The sequence below is a fragment of the Carlito syrichta genome, unplaced genomic scaffold (assembly GCF_000164805.1).
Source record: "Carlito syrichta isolate Samal-C Ts95f unplaced genomic scaffold, Tarsius_syrichta-2.0.1 Scaffold270980, whole genome shotgun sequence".
Lineage (NCBI taxonomy): Eukaryota > Metazoa > Chordata > Mammalia > Primates > Tarsiidae > Carlito > Carlito syrichta.
Genome location: NW_007215076.1, coordinates 167886 through 191898, shown reverse-complemented (window position 1 = coordinate 191898; position 24013 = coordinate 167886). Strand labels below are relative to the sequence as shown.

The 24013-nt window shown below is 42.7% G+C and overlaps 1 protein-coding gene across 1 annotated transcript in view; it reads right to left on the bottom strand.

The window, feature by feature from the left end:
- The window catches only part of SFXN5 (sideroflexin 5), a 118352-nt gene that overhangs the window by 60528 nt on the left and 33811 nt on the right, over positions 1–24013 (bottom strand). The window contains exons 4-6 of the mRNA XM_008052276.2: positions 15563–15589; positions 14933–14987; positions 12969–12994 (exon numbers count right to left, since the gene is read on the bottom strand). Of these exons, the coding sequence (XP_008050467.1) occupies positions 12969–12994; positions 14933–14987; positions 15563–15589 (108 nt within the window). The remainder of the gene's footprint in view (positions 1–12968; positions 12995–14932; positions 14988–15562; positions 15590–24013) is intronic.

Genomic DNA, 24013 nt, shown 5'->3' with positions numbered 1-24013 from the left:
GGGGGGGGGGGGGGGGGAGGTTGATGGAGTTTTTGGTCCAGATTCTTTCCCACTCCCTGCATCCACACCCTTCCAAGGTCTCGTCATGGGAGGAATGCATTTCTCTGCTTCTTGGCTTTGCTTGGCCATCTGACTTGCCTTGGCCAATGGAATGTGGAAGGAAGTGGCAGTGTGTCAGTTCTGAAGCCTCATGTGCTCCTCCTTGCCCTCCTGCACATCTAACACTGCCATGAGGAGACCTTCCTGACTAATTGCCTGACTAAACAGGATGAGAAACAGAAGGTGCCAAGTCCAGTCCAGGTCAGCTGACCCTCAGTTGACCACAGCAAGAAGCACAACAGCCCCATTTAGACCAGGCAAACCCCAGCCAACCACAGTATTGTGGATGTTTGTTGCCCAGCACTATAGTAGCAAGAGCTGACTAATACAGGAATCACCACATATGCAGTCCTTCCTGGTCCAAAATTCTGTGCCATTACTCATATACCTTGTATTAGGACTTCACTAGGAATGCTGGTTCCTGAGCAGCCTTGCTTCTTACCCCACCCCACCTGGGAGCCATCGGCCCAACCTTGGGGCTACCCTGGCAGGTCCAGGAACAGAGGCAGTGCTTGCTTGAGCCTAGTCTCTGTCAGAATAGGGAATGGGGCCCATGGCACAAGAAAAAGCACATCTTTACTTCAGGACTCTTCCTTCAGCCTATTCTAACTGCTGCAGGGAGATAAGGTCTCAACCTGGGAAAGAGGCACCCCCAAATATTCCAGCCTGCTTGGCCAGAAGTGGGGCATGAATGAGTGGTTGAAGACAAGGACAGGGGGAGTACGGCCTCTGGCCACACTTTTGTGTACCGTGACATCTGAACTCAATAAGAGAGACCTGAGCAAGCCAGGCCCCTTGGCCACCTCCCATACTAAATAGACTCAAATGATAGGACTTTTTTTAAAGCTTGAGAAATCTGGAGAGGAAACAGGGTATGCATCAAAACAACTGGGTGGTAAAACATAAGCCAGGAGAAGGCTATGGGGTACAGAATTATGTTGTTTGCCAAGATAATGGCAGAAACAACTGTCCTTCTCACCCTCCACCCTATCTCTACTTGGCCAATCACTCCTTCCTCATTCTCCAGGTTTCCAGTTAATTGCCACTTCCTCCAGGAAGCCTCCCCAGAACCTCAAGATGAGGCCAGGTCCCTGTCAAATGCTTCCTGGCACCCTGTCATTCTATCACTTTTCCCACACTGACTCACTCAACTCCAAAATGTTCCTCTTCACTTTTGATAGACCATCATGGGGCCCAGTACTCAACAATTTGCCAGATTTTTCCTTCTACTTTATTCTCGCTCTTGTGATTTATATGGCTAATGATTTGAAAAGTTACACCTTTAGGGATGTTGCTATTTAAAGAATGCCAGATGGTTAAAGAAAATATCTCTGTCAAATGAATGTTTACCCCTGACTGGCCAATCCCAGCCTAACTCAAGCAACACCGCTTGTGTGGCATGAGCTGGGCCAACATGGCTGGTGTCTGGTAATACTGGAGGCTGGTCAGGAGAACACTGGGTTTGGGATTTAAATGTGTAAAAAAGCAGAGGAGGGATGAGGAGGGTTGGGAGAGGTCATAAAGGTCCTGGAACACAGCCAAGTCCTGACACGAAGGGAATGCTTTGTGGTCTCCCCCGCCTCCCCCAGACCCCTGGAGATGAAGCGACGACACCAGCATCTTCTGATACTTGGGGAGTCTGAGTCCACGTTCATCTCAGTTGGGAGATACATCCTTTTACTTCCCTCTTCTTTCTCCTCCCTGGAATGTGAATGTGATGGCTGGAACGCCATCAGTCATCCTGGTCTATGAAGTGACTTTCATAATCGAAGTCAGTACTGAAAACGGTGGCTTAGAAAAATGGAAGTCTGTGTTCTTGATGAGACAGGTTGGAGTATACATTCCAAGCTTAAGCTTAATCTTCATGTCCCAAGTCAGAAATCTGATTTAGAATTAACCCAAGGTCACCAGACTCTACAGCTAGGCATTCATGGTCCGCCCTCCTCGGCACACACCCCACCCCACACCCCCGCCCCGCTGGATACGAGACATCCGGCCCCTGAATTTCGAGTGTTCTGTACATGACAGGGCAGCACTGCTACGGGGAGCTCAAGGCTGAGGAGGGAGGCGTAAGTGCTCCCTGGAAGAGCTTAAAGCCTACGAGGAGACTCAGTTCCTGGCATCCGAGGGACCCAGCAGTGAAGGGTGCAGAGTGCACGGGGGCAAGTGGGGAGACGGACAGCAGGCAGGACAGGTCCTGGGGCCCAGCTGGCCCTGCCTTTCATCAGCCGCTTGGTGGAAATCCAGAAATGGAGAGGCCGTCTCTGAGAGGCAACCATGTTGGCGGAGCTCTTCCAGGAAGACATCCGTGGAGAGGGAGCCGTGAACTGCAGCACCTCAGGGACAGCCTCGGTGCACTGGCTTTGCTGCCGTGCTTATGTATAAATTGGGATCTCTCTGCCACACACCGAAGGGGGAAAAGTTCCCATCTTCAAATGTTAAGCTTAAAATAAGACACTACATGGTTGCCAGTGGATCTGTGAAATCTGCTGACTAAACTGGCACCAGCCTCTGGGAGAAAACCAGCTTGTTTCTCCTGAGCTCTGAGGGGTGAGCAGGGTGGGGCGAGGCCACTCCCAGGCCAAGCAGGAACCATCCTGGGGTCAAGCTGGGGATGTGTACTTAGGCAGAAGGCAGCTTGACTGTGCCTTCCAGAAGCTTCTCAGTAGAGGCACCTGCCAGCCTTACTCACCCCTTCCCTTCATCACTCAGGGACCCAGTTCCTAGCACATTCGCTGGCACCCTCGTTTCTATTTTGGTAAGCATTTTTAGTGGCTTCTGCATGCGTATGTTTCCTAACCACTCTATCAGACCAGGGGCTTTCCTAAGGTGTGGACTGGAACCTTCGCTCCCCTTTAGACCAAGCATTTGCAGAAATGTTCAATGCTCCCAGGTACGCCCTTAGAGGAGCTGGCGGGGCTGGTGGAAGCCAGGTCTTGTGTGGAAGTGTTGGAGAAGACACAACACTCCTTCCACACAAACGAGGCAGTGGCCCAGAGGTGGGCAATGAGTGGGACCAATGAGTGGTCACATTGTGATGGAAGGTCACAGGTTCTCCAAATCTGATGACTCCTCTGGGGACCTGGCCTCTGGCTCAGCAGTTCTGAATCCTGGGATATAGATATTTGGGGCTAGAAAACGGGACGGGTGAGCACTTTCATTTTGTTCCAGCTGCTGCGGAGGCCTGCTGGGGGAGTCCCAAGTCACACTGACCATTTTGCCTCGGTCAGGTGTACATATGGGATCTCAGAGGCCAGGGCAGCTGCTCCTCGCACCATATACTTTTATTCACAAAGGGGTGTTTGTTCCAGCTGGGAGGGGGTTGGCCCTGCTGGGACACTCCCAGCATGTGCTTTAGCAAAGAATCCCTGAATGGCATGGGAGTCAATCAGCACCCAAGTCCCCAGGCTGCCTAAAGTCTATAGTGACCCTGCGAGGACCAGCTTGTCTTGGGTAGGATGAGGAGACAGTGGAAAACCATGGGTTGATACTTAGAACATGTCGCCAGCTGAAGATAGTGCTGGCATCTCTTGTTAACCAGTGCTTCCCAGCTGACAGTAGCCAGTAAACCTATCAGGTATGGCCATGTTTTAGATATATTCACAGGCAAAGGATCCACTTGTCCTCTGAGGGGGAAATGAGACCCACATTCAACTTTTGATACTTAAACACCCAGTTCTCTGGTTTGGCAAAGAGATGACACCACTAAATGTCATATATATTTTTTTAATGTTGACAAAATATTTTTAAAAAATTATTATAGCACTCTTGTTTGCCTACCTATCAACCATTCTTCCCTCTTGCTTATTAATAGCATCTCTATATAGTTGGGGATCAACTATGTGCCAGCTAAATTCTATATGAAATGTAAGTAGAATTGTTGCATGGAACTTCCAAGAAAATTCCTTCCAAAGAACTATCTCAGTTGTGAGATACATCCTTTTACTTCCCTCTTCTTTCTCCTCCCTGGAATGTGAATGTGATGACTAGAACTCTATCAGCTATCCTGGGCTATGAAGTGACTTTTATAATAGAAGTCAGTACTGAAAATGGTGGCTTAGAAAAATGGAAGTCTGTGTTCTTGATGACGTTGTGGAATTTTGCCTATCTCCTTTGAAATAAGAGAGAAATAAACTATTTTGTTTGAGACGTTGCTACTTTGAACTTTCTGTTATATGCAGATAATCCTAACCACAATAAGTCCCAAATGCAGAAATTTTTTTCTTTTTCTTCTGTTTTTAGTGCAGGCTGGAGTGTGTGGCACGATTACAGTTCACTGTAGCCTTTACCTCTTGGGCTCAGGCAACCTTTACACCTTAATCCCCCAAGGAGCTGGGACTACAGGCACACAACAACATGCCTGGCTTTGTGTGTGTGTGTGTGTAGAGATAGGGGTCTCACTATGTTGCCCAGGCTGGTCTCGAACTCCTGGGTTCAAGCCATCCTCCTCCCTTGGCCTCCCAAAGTGCTGATATTACAAGTATGAGCCACTGTGCCCAGCCCCGAATTGCAGAATTGTAGCGGTCACTCTCTCTGAAAATAAGACAAACTAAAAAATAACAAAAGAATACATTTTTAAAACGCAACCACTTAGAATTTAAAATGTGTTCTTCTGACTAATTGACTAAAGAGGATTTGAAATTATAATTTCAAACTTATTTAGAAAATAACAACATAGGATCACTATATATGAAAACATATCAGATATAGCCATGTTTTAGATATATTCAGAGGCAAACTCAAGCACTAAACACTTTCATTAGAAGGAAAATAAATAAACTAAAGCATTAAAGGCAAAAAGTAAGAAAGCCAACCACAAACAAACCAAAGAAAAGAGGAAAAAAGGATATTATAAAAACAAAAGCATAAATGAATAATTAGATGACAAAATAGATGGATTGATAAATACATCCAAGAGTTGATTCCGAATAAGACTCTCACAAATTCAGTTATTTTAATAAAGGAAATGGAGGTGAGGAGTGGGTAAGACTCAAAATCAATCAAAGAGAAGATCATACTATTTAAAGACATCAACATTTACAAATTTTTTATAACAAAGACACCACAGAGTAAGGGAAAACAGCAGGAGAAGAGATTTACAATACACGATTCAAAGGACTAATGTCTAAAATATACAAAAAGCTCTTGCAAATCAATTAGAAAAATACAGCCCATGGAAAAACGGACAAAGGGTGTGAACAGGTAATTCATAGGAGAGGGAATACACATAGTCTATGAATAGAAGAAAAGAAGTGCAATCTTTTGGGTGTTTAGAGAAATAAAAATTAAAACCAGAATGAGAAGCCACCCCCTCCCCCAACAGATGGGCAAAAACATTAAAAAGATGAATGCTAGTGTTACAAAGGTGTGGGGAAATATGGTCTCTTCAAAAGGCTATTCAGCAGTATTTATTAAAAATGCAAATGTATATAGCCTTTTATGCAGCAAATTTACTTTCTGGAATGTGCCCTTAGGAAATCTTCATCCTTGTGCAAAAAGAGCTTTCCGAGGATTTTCCACAGTACTGTTGTTCCTAATAGCAAATAATCAGAAAAAACCTAATCACTAGGGGAGACAGTGTGTTACTCAGCAGAAAAACTAACAAACAAACCAACAAATAAAGCTGACTTTTATGCAGGCAAACTGCTAAGCACAATAAGCTAATCAGAGATAATAAGCATATCGTTATATTTTTATTTAAAAGTCCATAAATTAGCCAGGCATGGTGGTGCACGTCTGTAGTCTCAGCTGCTCAGGACGCTGAGGTGGAAGGATCTCGTGAGCCCAGGAGGTCCAGCCTGGCAACAGAGTGAGATCCAGACTCAAAAAAAAAAAAATTAATAAAATAAAATTTTAAAAAACTTTAAATGATGATTTATATATACGGAAATATATAGAAAAAGCCTGGAACTTCTAACAGAGGTTACTTCTGCACAGATTTGGGGTTGAGGACTTTCACTTTTGTTTGTATTGTTTAAATTCTGAGCTGAGAGAATATTCATGTATTACTTGCATAACTTTAAAAATATTCTTTATAAAAAATTCTTGGTGGTATTTTTGAATCCCAAAGAACATATTCATATATTACTTGTATAATTTTATAAAATATACAGAGAAGTTTTAAAAAAAATCCTGGAGATATTTCTGAACTCTAAAGATAAAGAAAAAAAATACCAAACTATTCCAGGGGAAAGGGGGAAGTTTACCTAGAAAGGAAAAGAGAATCAGGCCAACTATTGTTCATGTATGAAAGGAAAAAAACGACATCTCCAGATATGCAAGGATTCAGAAAGTGTGATACCCACATACTCTGAATATTATTCAAAAAAATGTTCTAGCCAAACATCTCTCTTTCTCTCTCTCTCTCTTTCTCTCTCTCCTCTCTCTCTCTCTCTCTCTCTCTCTCACACACACACACACACACACACACACACACACACACGCATACTCATGGTCTAAATAATTGTTAAGTTTAATACAGGTGTTAAGAAAGGCATCAGAAATCTGATGAGATTCCAGATTAGTTCCAAAAACTTGACAGGTGTCCAGAGGTAAAATAGTCCACTGTTCTACCTCTGGAATCAGATTGGTTAAAAAAAAACAAAAACAAAAAAGGTCAAGTAGACAGTAGAGTGAAATGGTTTGCCAAAAGTCTCTTCCTGTGTGGTAAAGTTGAGGAAGTCAAATTTATATTTGATATTTATAAGTTGTATGTTATACAACCTCTCTGTACTGTAAAATATTACAGAGAGATAGTAATTAGATAAAACTAGGCTGCTCCCCTTCCAAACTACTTAGGAAACCAAAAGGACCTGTCTTCTAGTAAAATCAGGAAAATAAGTGGAAACAATAAAAGAGCTGAATAAACGAGCCAACGATAAACACAAAAAAAACCCTCTTGGTGGCTGAGATAAGTGGTCACAATAATCAGTGGCAGAATACATATGAACGGATTCCATTTATTATTGAAATTTAAAACTGTGCAAAAAAACTGGATTAAAAAAGTAAAATTCAGCTATATTTTATCTAAAAGAGACATAATAAAAGTGACACAGAAATCAAATGACTCTGACATAAAGGTATAGGCAATGATATACAAGGCAAATAAACAAAACAGGAATGGAAATATTAACATGAGATAAGCAAAATTCAAGGCAAAAAATTCAATAAAACAGAGATATTTCATATGTGTATGTAAGAGAGATGATATCAAAAAGCTACAACTGTCGTGAATACTACAAACACCATTGCATTGAAATATATACAACAACTGCAAAAAATGCAAAGACATTAAACACACACACACACACACACACACACACACAATTATGGTGGGAAATTCATGATCCTTTTCTCAGAATACTTCAGAACAATGTAGTAGTTTCAGGGCAAGTACATAAAAATAGAGATGTGAATAATACCTCTTTCGATATATTTTTAAAATATATGCATAAAGTGAAATATTTCAAAGAGACAGAAGAGTCTAGAGGATAATGAGCATCCACGTATGTCAAATCTTATTTTGTCAATTTTTTCGTGAAAATTTTTTCTTTTTAAAAAGATGAAACACTATAAATACAAATGAAGCACCCCCTATTCTCCTGTTAGATTTCATTGCCTTCTCTCTCTCCCTAGAGGTAAACAGTATCACGAATCTTATTGTTCCCATGAAAGTCTTTATGGATACATAAAAAATGTACCCATAAACTATATATAATATTGCTCTGCATATTTTTGAACATTATACAAATGACATCAGACAGCATTACTACTCTGCTACTATTTTTTCATTCAACATTGTTTTTGAGATGTATCCATATTCATAAATGTAGCCCTTGCTCATTATTTTCTTTCCTGTGTTAAATATTCTACTGTGTGACTAAACCATGACTTATTCATTTTCTTGTTGATGGAACTTCAGAAGTTTCCCATTTTTTGCTATCATAAACACTGCTGCAAATATTTTCTTTTCATATTTAAATGTGTTTTGTGTATAAGGTGAGGTAAAGATCTGACTTTATTTCCCTTCCATATAGGTAGCCAGGTGTCTCAGCACCATGTGTTAGATAATTCATCCTTTTCCCCCACTGATTTGTAATGCCACCTTTGTCAAATATCAAGTTTCCATATGGGCATGGGCATGGGCATGTTTCCAAGTTCCCCATTCTGTTCCATTGACATATTTGCTTATCCCTGTACCAAAACCAAACTGTCTTATAATATCTGGTAAGGTGAGTCCTCTCCCAACACCTTATTCTTTAAAATTGTCTTGGCTGTTCTTATTCCTTAGCATGTTCATATAATTTTTTATAGAGACTTGTCAAGTTCTATAAAAAAATCCTGCTGGTATTTTGATTGCAATTACACTGAATATAGATCTTAATTTGAAGAAAACAAAATGATACATCTCTCCATTTATTTAGATCTCCAATGTCCTTCAATAAAGTTACATAAGTTTTTCTATAAGGGTCTTGCATATTGTTTCTTGAATTTATTTTTAGGTACCTTATAGTTTTAAGTGCTATTGTAAATGATATTTATTTTTTAAAAATTCATATTCTAGATGTTTGCTATAGGTTTATAGGCATAGGACAATTTTTTTTTATGATTGTCTTGCATCTAAAAATCTTTTAAAATAGTAGTTCCCACAGTTTTCTATACTATGAATGCTTTTTGTTTCTTTTTTTTCCCCAACTCTAATAGTAGTTGTTTATTTTTTCGTGTCTTATAGCACTTGCTAGTCTTCAAGGAAAATGTGGGACAGAAGCAGCAATATCAGGCATTCTTATCTTATTTAAGAATTTATATATTTATATATTTCCTAAGACATTAAGAATTTACCTTTTTTGTTTCATTTTGAGGAATGACGCTTACTATAAGTTATTTATTTATTTTTTTGTAGACATCTATCAAGTTAAGGAAGTTCCTTCTAGATCTAATATGTTCTGTTTTTTTCTTAGTGTGACTAACCATACTAACACATTTTCTAATGTTATCATTTTTAGCAAATTTATTTGGTTATGGTGTAGTTTGCTGCATTGCTGGGTTCAGTTTGTTAGTATCTTGTTTATAATTTTTACACATAATTTCATAAGTGATGCTGGCCTATAATTTTTCTTTTTTATATTTACTTCTTTGGTGTTGATGTCAAAGTGCCTCATAAATGAATTGGGAACATTTCTTCTTTTTTTTTTCTCTTTTAAAAGTTTTAAAACATTGAGTTTGGTTATTCCTTTAAGTGCATTCACCTGGAAGATCATCAGAGTCCAGTAGTAATTTTTGGTTTGTTTGTTCTTTGGTGCAAATATTTTAAACTACTGATTTAATTTCTTACTATTTATAGGTCTATTGAGATTCTATAATTCATCTTTCTAGGCAGTTTTGGTAAGCTATATTTCCCCAGACGTGTGTCCACTTCTTCTCCTCTTCAAATTTATTGTCCTAGGTTGTTCGATGCATTCTCATCTTTTAAGCTTCTAAGGTATCTATAGGTATCATACTTTTTTATTCCTAATACTGTCTATTTGCATCTTCTCTTTTTTTATTGATCACTGTTGCCAGAAATATTTATTTAATTAGTTCTTCCATAGAACCTCGGAATTTACACTCAAGATATATTCCAACAATATAAAAAGCATATACACAAGAATATCATTTTGCTATTATTCATAATGGCAAAATTTTAGAAATAACCTAATGCAGGGTATTAGCTAATTAGATTATGGTACTTCCAAACAGAATACTCTGCAGTTATTAAAAAAAAAAAAGAAGAGCGCTATAAACTGATGTACAGTGATTTCCAGGATATATATATATATATTTTTGAGTTGGAGTCTCACTCTGTCGCCCAGACTGATTTGGAGAAGCCTCGACCTGCTGGGCTCTGGCGATCCTTCCGCCTCAGCCTTCCAAGTAGCTGGAACTACAGGTGCGTGCTACCACGCCCGGCTAATTTTTTGATTTATTGTAGAGATGAGGTCTCGCCTGCCCAGGCGGGTCTCGAACCCGCGGGCTCCGGCAATCCCTCACCTCAGCCTCCCAAAGGTGCAGGATTACAGGTTGAGCCACCGAGCCTGGCTCCAGGATATATTATTAAGAGATAAAAAACAACATTGCATAAAAGGGTGTACATATTCTCCTCAGCTTATGATGGCATACTCCTGATAAACCCATGGCAAACTGAAAATATCATAGGTCGAAAATGGGTATTTTGTAGACATGATGGTATGCAAAGACACAAAATGCAATATCCAAAAGATTTTAGTAACCCCATACACTGCAGAGGATTGGTTGTTTACTCTAGTGATCACATGGCTGCTGGGAGCTGCGACTCCTACCACTGCCCAGCATCATGTCATGTTACACACCTCTAGACCAGGAAACACCAATATTCAAAACTGGTTTTCACTGAATGTACATCGCTTTCATGTCATCATAAAGTTAAAAAATCATTAAGTCAGGAACCATCTGTATATAGTATGCTACCTTTCATATTTTAAAAAGGGGAAATATATTTGTATCTGCTTATTTTTACAAAAATAAATAGGAAGGACAAATTGTTCACATACAGAGAATGGATGAGAAGAGGATCGAAGGGTAGGGAAGGAATGGACCTTTTGTGAAAATACCTTTTAAATAGCTTTGACTTTTGAACTATCCTAATCTTCTAAATATAAAACATCAATAAGAATGGGAAAACGTCTACAATTGAATGCTAACAGAAATAAGTAAACCTAAGTGTATATCAAATAGATAACATAGACACACAGAATTTAAAAATTAATTCAAGTCATGTTGAACATGCTTCTCTGACTACACTTTCAGTAGAATATATTCTAAGGACAAAAAGAATTTCAAAAAAATCTTGGGCTTTACTCAATACATTTTTTGAGAGTGGTACTGATATAGAAATTCTTAAGCTTTTTTATTTGTATGTATAAGATTTAGCAAATAAGTAAATATATTGCTATTGGTTTCTCATTCAGGGAGAAAAGAGATACAAATATGTAATGGGAGAAGAAACAAAAGAACACTGAGATGTTGGATAGGAATTAGTGGCATCAGTATAAACTCCTGAATTGAAAAAAGCTGTATTTCTTAGCTCTGACCTCTATGCATACCTAGAAGCAATGACATCCCAGTACCAATGAGCAAACCTAACAACAAGATCTGGGTTTCTAAATACTACTTCCCTCTGAAAGGAACTAGGGCTCCTTGAAGAAACAGTGACTCTAAAGCACTGTACAAGGTGAATCTAGAATATCCTGTTGTACCAGAGAGTACCAAAGTTCCCAAATAATAATCAGAACACATCAAATACAGAAAATGCTTTAAGGGGTTCCTATGGGTCAAATGTTGTACAAGTTGTATATCAAAACAAATAATGACAGGAGTAAATTTTTACCCACTGAATTAAAAAAAATACAAAGATCATACTAATAGTTTTAGAAAAACATTTTAAAAGGAGGCAGAAGGGAAAACTCTAACTTATAAGAGGGCAATAGACATAAACATAGAAGGAATGATATCTATGATACCTATAGGAAACTTTGAGACTAGGTAAATATTCTGTTCTCATCAGTTTTATACCAAGTGGTTTTAATAGCTGTTGGTCATTCTCTTCTGCTTCCAGTATTAGGCTAACAGGGAAAAAAAACTGCTCTAATCATTCACATACAGATCTTTGTGCAGACATATGTATCTACTTCTTTTTGTTAAAAACTTAAAAGTAAGATTGCTTTGTCATATTGTAAGTGTATGTGTAACTTTAGAAGAAACTGTATGCCCACATAATGACCATTTGTATACCTAACCCTAAATTTTACCCCACATTTTCAAAATAAAAAAAGAAATTGCAATACATTTTACAACCTCCTGCTCTGATCCAGGACCCATGCTAGGATTGCACGTTGTACTTAGGTGTTATCTATTTAACCTGCTAGGTATATATCCAAGAGACATGATGGCATGTATCTGCTAAAAGACTACACAAGCATGCTCAAAACAGCACTAATTGTTGTAAATCCCAAACTGGAAACAACCCAAATATTTACCAATAGTAGGATGGATAAATGAATGTTGATATCTTTATAACAATGGAATATTATACAGTACTGAAAACAGAGCAAGCATGTGCTTCCTATAACGATATGAACAAATCTCACAAACATTGTAGAGTGAAAGAAGCCAGGCATAAGAAAATACATACTGATGATTCCATTTATATCAAGTTCAATAACAGATGAAACTAAAATATAGAAGTCAGAAAAGTGGTTCCCTGTGGAGGTGGTGACTGGGAGGGATACATCAGACGTTTCTGAGATACTGATGATGCTCTGAATCTAGATCTAAGCAAAATTTACTTGGATCTGTTCACTTTGTGAAAACTGATCAAGGTGTACATTTAGAATGAAGGTATCTTTCTGTGATTGTTTAACTCTGTAAAAATAAAATTAAGAGTAAACCTCACCCTGATTCAAGAACTGAACAAAAACATACGGAAAACATTTTCTGAATTAGTTTTCAACTTTAATTTTCAGAAGGCATGTTTATATCCTTACTTCCCAAGTTCTCTGGGAAAACTTCCCTGTAACCCATGGGTCCTAATGGCAACACCAGCGATAGAAAATGTGGAGGGATGAAGGTGCCTCCCAACTCCGTGTTGGGTGTGACTCCACATACTTTTTACGAAAAGAAGTTTGACAACTGATATCAAGAGAAATAGTAAGAAACGTATATCATTTTATCTGGTAATCACACTTAAGAAATTTACTCTAAGTCAACAACTCAGTCAAATATTTATGAACAATAATGCAAAGTTATACATTAACATTGTTTAGAAAAGAAAATCCTTTGACGATAGCACTTACAATTGGCGTCCCAAAAGGAATGTAACCTGTGAACAGGAAGAAAAAAGAGTCAGGGTAAAATCCACCTACCTCTCAACTGAGACACCCAGGAGGCTCTGGGGCCTGGTCTTGTCAGTGCCCATCAGCTGATGAGGGGCTCAGGTCAGTTAGTTGGGAGGCAACTCAGACCTTTTGCTGGGCAGAGGGCACCCCTGTGTCCCCTGCCTCCTCTCTGTTCCCCTTCTGCCAGGCAGTTTTTATTGTCCCTAAGAACCCAGAGTCCTGTTCCTGCAGGCAGGGCTGCCCACTGCCTGGGGCACCACCACTCTATGCTTGGTGATCCTCCCACATGATTTCCTCCGTAAGGCACAGCACCCCTTGCTCATTACACAAGACTGGATGTGCTCCAAGGACCCCAGAATGTCTTCCTTCTTTCCTCAGCTTGTTTTTCTAACACAGGCCCTAACTTTCCCAGCATCATGACCATTTCTGGAAATGGAATATCCTACCCACCTGAACTGGGTACCTCTAAGAACCAGAACCTCTTAAATAACTGGCATCCTGGCCAGACATCCTCAGTGGAGCAGTGGAGAGCTAGAGTGAAGGGCAGCCGTGCCCTGGGTGCTGCCTTCTTGCTGCTCATGACCCCCACGCAAGGCTCCCTCTGCAACCCTAACTGTTGTTGGTGGACAAACTCCTGCCCCCAACCTCTTAACTGTGGCAGCCAGTCAGCTGGTGGCCAGACAGCAGGGAGCATGCTTGCCTGAGTTGCATTTAAAGCAAAGGTTTGCATCCTGGGTGTGCACAGCTATGCATGCACATGAGCTATCACACTCCTACCCACATCTTTCTGGGGAGAGGTCCAGAGTTTGACCCTGGTCTCAGAGGAGTACATGACCCCAAAAGGTCAAGAATTACAGGAGAAGCCAGGTTCAGGGTGAGAGCCTGCTACGCCCTGTGCAGGGGCTGGGGAGCATCTGCAGCCCCCATGTAAGATGCTCTGAGCCTTTGCTGCCTTGAAGTTCCTAACAGCAAGCAAGGGTGTCACAGAGAACTAACTATCCCAGTTTACATAATGATATCATATATCCATCGTTTTCTGGTCTTGTTTATTTTTTGTCCCCAGTGAGGTGAGGCTCTCTGGGGGTGGGAACACGGACTGACCTGCTCAACTGAGACTGCCTTTCTCCCCATCCCATTCTCATAACTCAAGGTGGGTACGCCCCACTGCTCTGAGCAATGGCAAGGAGGAGGCATCGGCACGCTAGTGTGAATGCGACTCTCTATGATGTGACTCTGGGAGAGGCCCAGGAGCCCTCAGAATCATCAGCAGGACAACCACATCAGCCCCAGCGCGGACAAGAGCATTGCTTTCTAAGCCCTACAGCGCACACATACAGAGCTGTCCCCCTAGTGACCACTGCGACTTTCTGGGGCAGGAGTATTGTATCCCACCCCGCTGGTCTCCACAGAACAGGAATCCTGCCTTTTCTATGTGCCCAGTTGTGCAAAACAGCACACCCATTCTGAAGGGAGGGGCAATAGCAGGATCCGAGAACAAAGAATAGATCTGGAGACCGACTGCCTGAAAGGCAGAGCAGGAAGCAGAACTTGGAAAGAAGAGCGGGCCGTGCACAGGCAAGAGAGCAGTGACTTGCAGAAGCCAGGGCCTGCCTGTAGCAGGTGTCACTGAGGCTGCCCCTAGCATTGGTGTGTAACCGTAGGGATGAGTGGGAGGTACCAGATTCACCAGCAGGAGCCACGGCTCCACCCCAACTGCTCAGACAGAAAAGGCAGATAAGCTCCACAGGGGATTCTGAGCCCAGGCCAGCGTCTCATACAGCGAACCACAGTGAACATGTAGGTGAACATGCCACACATGTGACAGGCCCCGTCCCCTCCTCAAGCCGGCACGTCTGGATACCCATGGAGCTGTGGCCATAGTACTGAGGCTGGGCAGAACCAGAAGGGTCCTGGGAGCTTACCTGACATTCTAAAGGGCATGAAGATCTTCTCATTGGTGTCCGGGTGTAGAATAGCCTGGCAAGAGCCGGGAACAGAACACATGGTGACAGTGGGGAAGGGGGCGGGGGAGACAAGCAGAGGCATTAGGGAAAGAAGGAGGGAAAAGGACAGCTTCCCCAGGAAGATCCAGATGCCAGTGGCTGTGTGTTGCCTTCTGGCCATTAGTCCTTCCCACCATTCAGAACAAGAGAAAATAAAACATGGGCCTTAACCAGCACCCTTCCTCTGTATGATCCTCAAAGCTAAATGCAGGGGAGACCAAGAACCCGTGGGGACTGGAACTGTACCTAACGGGCAGGGCCTCTACCCCGTGCCTGGCATGTATTGAGCACATAACAAAGGCTTGGTGGACAGAGTCCTGTCCCTTCATGGAGCTCAGAGAGCCCAGGGGAAAGGCCAGTGGGGCCTGGGCTCCAGGCTTCAGAGACTCTGGCCCCCAGGTGCAGAGGCAGAAGGAAGGGGTGAGGGGGCAAATGTAAGGGCATGAAACAGCCATAGGAGGAGGGGCTACCACTAGATTCCCCAGGGCAGGGCAGGATGGGGTCCAGGAGAGCACAGAGAAGGAAGAAAAGAAGCCAAAACTAGATTACCTGTTTGATTTTCTGTGCACTCCAGAGCTGGAAAAAAGAGAGAGAAGGAGGGGGAAAAAATAAAGAATAGAAATTAAAAGCACATATCCCTGAATTGTACCCTACATCTTTACAATTAAAAATTAATTAATTAATCAATAAAAAAGCATGTATCCATTTAAGGTCTCAAAGCTGTATCTTCTAGCCAAGGGATCTAGCTCCCAAAGCATAAGGGGCTCGTCACCAGACTGTCCTCGTCACCTCAGGCCAGACAGCCAGCCACCCTACTCTAGGGATGTGGCATCAGATGGTAAGATGCCTCCAGATTCCAGAATGGCAGAACTAGGGGATCTCGTGCAGATCATTTAAACCAGGGGTTCCACCAGGCACAGTGGCTCAAGCCTGTAAGTAATCCCAGCACTTTGGGAGGCGGAGGCAAAAGGATTGCCTGAGCTCATGAGTTCGAGACCAGCCTGGGCAACTTGGTGAGACCTTGTCTCCACAATAAATCAAAAAATAAACTGGGCGTGATAGTAGTTCCAGCTACTTGGAATGCTGAGGCAGTAAGATCGTCTGAGCCCAGCAGGTCGAGGCTGCGATGGCCATGAGTGTGCCACAGCACTCCAGCCTGGGTGATGGAGTAAGACTCCAACTCAAAAAAATTTTTTAAATAAGCTCAGGGTTCTTGACTCTGGCTGCACTTCAGAATTCCTTGGAGAATTCTTTCCGTGTTTTTACAGCTCTTTGCTTGATTCTAAATCTCAGTCAGGCAAGAACCCCTAATTTAAGTATATACTTTGTCTTCCAGAATCACAAGTAGAAGTGGAGCATGGTTTTTTTCATGATAGACAGCCTGGATTCCAGCTGTGCCACTCTACTTCTGAGCCTCAGTTTCATCATCTGTAGAATGGGGATAACAGTCATGCCTCTAACACAGAGTCACAGAAGAGGTATATGGAAAGTTCTTATAGCAGTGTCAGCACATAATAGGTGCATTAGAAGTGCTTACTGTTGTTGATATTCATATTGTTGTTATAAGATGGTTGTGGGGAGAAAAAAGTTATTTTCAAATGAGGTTTTCTCTTTCTAGCACAGTGTGGAGGACAGGCTGGAGAAACAGAATAATTTGTCAATCCCTTCAAATGATCTGAATACTGTGTTTCATGGAATTTAAGATATTGTCGAATTCCATCTGGAATATAATACACACTATTATGTGCCACATAAGAAAAAGAAAATGATGGTGCATACCAAGACCCTCAACAATTAAAAGACTCATCCTGGGTTGGTCATTGTGGCTTATGCCTATAAACCCAGGACATTGGGAAGCTGAGGCAGGAGGAGCACTTGAGGCCAAGAGTTCAGGACCAGTCTGGGTAACATAGTGAGACCGCGCCTCATAAATAAATAAATAAATAAATAAATAAAAAGCCAGGCATGGTGGTGCAAGCCCACAGTCCTAGCTACTCGGGAGGCTAAGGCAGGAGGATTGCTTGAGCCCAGGAGATGGCACTTAAGCCTGGGCAACAGAGCAAAACCTTCTTTAAAAAAAAAAAGAGGCTCATCCCATTTTGAGATGTTAAAATGTGCTAAAGTAGGTCTTTTCAAATCAAGGAAACATGGTAAATAAAAATTTACACTGTGAGCAAACCAAAGGCCAGTGCATTTTTAATGGAGTGAGAAGGATACGGAGCTAGAAGGAAGAGGCGGCCAGCAGCTGATGCTTAAAGTTTTATAATAGAATAGTTGTTATGCCTCATTTGCATGGCAATGTTGGTCATCTGGAATATAAACTGAGCTGCAGAAGTTAAGAAGGCTACTGGGTGGCAAAAATAGAAGTTATAAAATTGATGCATTAAAGTTTATGCATTTTTACTCACAGCTGAGTCCTTCAAACCTTACTTCACAGCCTAATTAACTCTTATTTTAGATACATTTCCAACACACTTGATTGTCTGCTATTCCAGACCCAGGCAGATTAGAAGCAGTAGACTTTTTAAAAATAATAATTGGGGAACAGGGGATTGATGAGAGAAAAGCCGAACATAGAATCACGGTTAGCACAAAGGTAAGTGAGAGTTTAACAGCAAAGGGGCTTAAAAAAAAAAAAAAGGATAAAAGGTTGATCCCTTCCTCTCTGCTCAGAAAGCACCTTCCTGAAGTGCAGAGGCAAGAACTTGCTTTCAGCACTGTCTCGTAGCACTCCCCACAGGGCCTGCACACAGTGGTCACTCTGAGTGCTTGGTGAAAGAATACCATCTGCTAAAATAGGAGTAGACCCTAAAGGTAACTGACTTCCGGCTAAGCATGGTGGAGCAAACGCACATATTCATCGCCTTTACTTCTCAAATCCTCAATAAAAGAACAGCAAAGGAACAAAGCAGCTGAAAATCCCATCATGGAAGGAAGGGGACACGATGGCAGGTGGGAAGTATCACACATCTGAGAAGGGTGGAGAACTGTAGATGGGATGAATGGTCAGCACCGCTGCAGAGGGTGGATGCGTGCCCACATGCTCAATGGGAAGCGAGTGGGCTCCGACCAAGCTGGGAGACCCTCCAGGCACCGAGAAGGTGTGGAGAGGCCAGGCCTTGAGTGCAGGGAGAGAGGTTGAAATGTCCCTGTGCACAGAACAGAGAGGCCCAAAACCCCAGCACAGGTGACAGAGGCTTAATTCTCCAGAGAAGCTGGATCAAAACAGTCCAGATGTGGATCGCAGCACAGAGGGATGAGGCAAAGATGTGAGTATTGGGCATGGGTCTCTAATGGAACCTGTCTACATCCAGCACCCAGGACACAGCAGGCTGGAGGACGGAGAGACCTTCTTGGGGAAAGCAGAAAAGCTCCCAGAAAAATGATCCACTAAGAGAGCCAGCTTTGTGGACATGCCATCAGTGCAGTGCTCCGCTCTGGGGGGGTCTGATGCCATGTGGCTGTTGTCTTGGCTTTCTTAATACAGTCATGTGCCCATAATGACATTGCAGTCAACAACAGACCACACACACAACAGTGGTCCCATAAGATTATAATAGAGCTGAAAAACTCCTATCTCCTAGTGATCTCATAGCTGTCATAAGGTCGTAGTGCAAAACTTTACTCATGTGTTTGCAGTGACACTGGTATAAACAAACCAACTGTGCTGCCAGTCATATAAAAGTCTAGTGCAGGCCAGGCACGGTGGCTCAGCCTGTGATTGCAGCACTTTGGGAGGCTGAGGCGAGTGGACTGCCTGGGCCCACAGGTTCGAGACCAGCCTGGACAACTTGGCGAGACCTTGTCTCTACAATAAATAAAAAATTAGCCAGGCATGGTAGCACACACCTGTAGTTCCAGCTACTTAAAAGGTTGAGGCGGAAGAATCACCTGAGCCCAGCAGGTCAATGCTGGGGTGGCTGTGAGCATGCCCCTGCACTCCAACCTGGGTGATGGAGTGAGACTTCAACTAAAAAAAAAAAAAAAAATTCTAGTGCATACAATTATGTGCAGTACACGATACTTGATAATGATAACAAATGACTATGTTACTGGTTCATGCATTTTCTACACCATACTTTTTATCACTAGAGTGTATTCCTTCTACTTATTTTTTAAAAAGTTAACCATAAAACAGCCTCAGGCAGGTCCTTCAGGAGGTATTCCAGAAGGAGGCATTGTTATCATAGGAGATGACAGCTCCATGCATTATTGCCCCCGAAGACCTTCAAGTGGGGCAAGATATGAAGACAGAAGACAGTGATGTTGATGATCCTGACCTTGTGTAGACCTGGGCTAATGAGTATGTCTGTGTCTCTGTTTATAAAAAAAAAAAAAAAAGTAAAAAGTAAAAATAAAATAAAAAATTATAAATAGAGAAAACGCTTATAGATAAGAATATTAAAAAGATATTTTTATAGAGCTAGACATTGTGTTTGTGTTTTAAGTTAAGTGATACCACAAAAAAGTCAAAAAGTTTTTTTAAATTTACAAGTTTATAAAGTAAAAAACTTACAGTAACCTAAGGTTAATTTATTATGGAAGAAAGAAAAAAATGTTTTTATATATCCAGTATAGCCTAAGTCTAGTGTTTCTGAAGTCCCCAATGATGTACAGTACTGTCCTAGGCCTTCACATCTGCTCACCACTCACTGACACACCCAGAGCAGCTTCCAGTCCTGCAAGCTCCATTCATGGTAAGTGCCCTGTCCAGGTGTGCAGTTTTTAATCTTTTATGCCATATTTTTGCTGTACCTTTCCTATGTTTCAATACACAAATACTCACCATTGTGTTACGGTGGCCTACAGTATTCGGTACAGCAACATACTGTACAGGTTTGCACCCAGGAGCAACAGGCTACAGCATATTGCCTAGGCATGTAATAGGTGTGTGGTTGGCTCTCCCATCCAGGTTGGTGTAAGTTACTCTAGGATGCTCACACAGCACCTACACCACCTTATGACACATTTCTCAGATGTACTCCTGATGGCTAAGTGACGCATGGATGTGTCTTTATCTTGAATGGGACAATGGAGTATGTGCTGGCGGCTGGTCCTGCCTTCCACTGCCTCCAACTACCTGCCTGGGATGGGTCCTTGGCCACCAGCTTTTCAGCCCCCACCCAGAGACGGCTCCAACCTCCATCCCCAGCAGGCTGGGAGCAGGGAGGGCCATGTAGGTCCCAAGCACCAAGTTGCAGGGCAGGACTCCGGGTGCCTGTAAAAGTCTGTACTTGCCCTATGAGTGCCCCATGGTTGAAGAAGAGAGACATTAGATAGTGAATAAAAAAATACTTTGCCAGGAAGAGAAAGAGTGAGGTGAAGGAGCACTCAGAAAAGGGAGAAAAGTTTTTTTCCGCCTTTTCAACAAGGGTCTTGCATTTTCATTTTGCACTGAGCCCTAAAATGACATAGTCAACTTTCCAAATCCTGCTATTTGGAAGATACCAATGAAAAAGATCCTTGCTCAATGAGCCCACACTTGCAAACACAGAAAAGGATCCCTGGAAGTAAAAGGAAGAAGGAATTCTGAGGAAAGGAAACAATGCAGGAACACAAGAAAACTTAAAAACACAACAGTATCTTCAGAGAAGTAAGACATGAAAGAGGAATAGGATGCAATAAATGGGGGGGGGGGGGGTGCAAATCCTGGCTCTGCCACCTACTGGATGTGTGGCCCTGGGAAAATTACTTTACTTCTGGGTCTTAGTTTCTCCATCAGTAAAATGGATTGTTGTAAGCATAGGGCAGAGACAGCGCTTGGTTTGTATTTCCCTTTGGGCACACAGCTAAGCCTACACTTCCCAGTCCACCCCATAGTCAGGTAGCCTCTTGGGTGCTGGTCAATGGATTATGGGTAGGAATGATGGTCACTACTTCCAGGCCTGTCCATAAAGCCTCCCACAGGAGGACCCAGTGGAGGACAGTGAGATCCTAGAAGACAGTAAATCCATGAGGTAAAAGAAGGCCTGTCCCTGAACTTGGCATCTACCAGGTCCCCAAGTTGCAGTAGATTTAGACATGAATGGGGAGTAGACCTTACTGTGGTAAGAAAGCCCCTGACATCTGGGGGTTGTTTGTTACAGCATTTGGCTTAATCTGACTAACAAGGAGTATTAAATGACATATGCATATATAAAATATTTGACTCAGAGAACGTGCTCAATAGTTTTGCCTAAAATAGCGGGGGAAGCAATTCAAATTACCAGTATTTTCTTAAAGGATTTAATCATCTTGCAAAGTAGCTCCATCTCTATGTTTTATCTCCCCAACATGCCTGTGAGGTGGATAGATTCTCTTCAGACAAAATAACTCATCTCAGAGAGACTAAGTGATGAAGCCAGGCCCCAGGGGCCGAGGGGCAGGATGGTGACAGGCATCCAGGCCTGCTGCCCTCCTGGCCTGGGTATTCCCTGCTCTCCAGGGGCCCTCTGGAGTAGATCAGTGTCTGAGGCCGACCAGGGTGACTGCCAGGCCTGAGGCAGGAGAGGGAGAAGAGAGTGGCTGACATCATCCGAGGTCCCAGAACCTGGCCCTTGCAGCCTGACAGCAGATGCTCCCCGCCAGTACCTTGTTCCTCATCTCCTGCCGAAGTCCAGCTAAATGGCACCACACTTGTAAGCCATGGCTGTGTCTGTGTCCTTCAGATTCAAGGACGGCCTCCCCCATCCCCACCCAGGGGACAGCGGGGGCGGGGAGGCGCAGGCAGATGCAGCTCACCAGCAAAGTCAGAAGTGCCCTGGGGAAAGCCGCAACCCAGAGCCTGCAGACATGTTCCCCACCCTGCAGATGACACCACCACACACACGCCCAGGCAGGCTGGGACCAGGCTTAAGGAACAATGGCGAAGCCTCCCAGGGTAATTCCATGCTTTTATGCTTTGCAGAGCACTTTCCCTCCCTTAACTATTTGATTCTCAGAAACCCATTTCCAGAGAACAGATGGAAAAACAACAGTTCAGGGCCCTGCCCCAGTTCCCAGAGGGGGGGGCCAGAACGACAATGTATGACCTCTGTCTCAGATTCATTTATCTATTCATTCCCATTTTGTGAACACGTGTTCTGTCTCAGACTAAAAACTATGTGTCTTCTAAGGGCTTCATACCTCTTAATTTATTGTACCCCTCAACAGCCCTAGGTAGGCAGTAGTGTACCTCCAATTTTTCAGACATTCTGAGGCTCAGAGCGGTTGAGTGACTTGCCCAAAGTCCCACAGCAGTGCCGGGATTTGAACCCAAGCAATCTGGCTCCAGAGTCTCCACTCTTAGCCTCCACATCTCTGAATGCTAGCACACCACTACACATTCTGCCCCTCAGGAATGTAGTATATTCTGGATATTTTTCCACATTAGACCACAGAAAGCAGCCTTATTCTTCCTAACAGGAACCTTGAACGAATATATTAGAAGCTGTCCGCTATGGTGGACTTTTATGCAATTTGTCTTCTTTTTAAGTTGTGATAAAATAGAAACATAAAATTTACCATCTTGGCCATTTTTAAATGTACGGTTCCGGCCAGGCTCAGTGGCTCAGCCTGTAATCCCCACACTTTGGGAGGCCAAGGCGATTGGATTGCCTAAGTCCACGTGTTTGAGACCAGTCTGGGCAACTTGGTGAGACCTCGTCTCTACCACAAATCAAAAATTAGCCAGGGGTGGTGGCGTACTCCTGTAGTTCTGGTCACTTGGAAGGCTGAGGCGGAAGGATTGTCAGATCCCATCAGGTCGATACTGGGGTGGCGGTGAGTGTGCCACTGCACTCCAGCCTGGGTGATGGAGTGAGACTCTGACTCAAAAAAATTTAAAAAAAGTTCAGTTCCCAGGCATTAAGTCCGTTCACACTATGTGCAGCCATCATCACCATCCATCTTCAAAACTTTTCCATCTTCCCCAGCTGAAACTCTGTACCCATTAAACACTAGTCCCTCATTCCTCCCTCCCTCAGCTCTGGAAACCACCGTTTCTGTCTTATGAATTTGACTACACTAGGTATCACCTATGAGTGGAATCATACAGTATTTGTTTGGGGGGAACTGTCTTATCTTTCTGCTATTATAAACCATACTCCAATGAATTTCACCGGAGTTATTACTATATCATGAGCACTTAAATAAAAAGGATAAATTATACATATATCACTGGTATGATACAGAAGGAACTGATGGTCACTCTAGGGAGGAGAAGTGGGAGACTGGGGGAGAAGGAAAGGGAGAGTTTCTTTTTTATTCTCTATTCTCTTTATGCCTATGGAAGTCTGTATATTGGCCATATATGACCTACACAAAAATAATTACTAAAAAATTAAAGCTAATACTTAGAAACAAGATGCACAGCTTCCAACCCCTTTATTGACCCTTATTGCACAGACTGTACCGTGAAATCTACACCCCTTGGTCCAAAGTCACAGAACAGAAGCTGGCAAGTGGCTGGCTTGCTACACTAGATGTCCCAGCATCCTTTGCAGTGTGGCTCTTCCATGTGACTGAGCCCCCCAGTGGCATCTGAGGGAAGAAATGTGTCTTTTCCAGACCAGTGCCTCCTGCTTGCTTCATGCTTTCTGGTCCCTTCCTATAAGCCAGAGCAGGGATGTGGCCACAGCCCTGCCCTAGCCATGTAGACAGGACAACACTCAAGGAGATGGCAGAGAAACATGATGGAAAGAGTCTGGGTCCCTGAATGATCCTGTGGAGCAGAGCTACTTGTCCACCTGGAACTTAAACTGTTACCTGGAAGAGAAATAAACTGTCTTATTTAAGCTAGTGAATGTTAGGATCTTTTTGTTTACAGCAGCAAGTACAATGCTAACTAATATAACCCATTTGGTGTTATATGAAATTGCCTCCCATGATACCAAGAAGGCTTTCCAGGAAAGAAAGGAAGGAATGGAAGCTTAGTTACATTTGAGGCTCTTCTTGTGGTATCTGGCAATGTGCTATCTCAGAGATTCTGGGATGAGGTGGGAGGAACATCTTCACTTTCTTTTTTTTTTTTTTTTTTTGGGT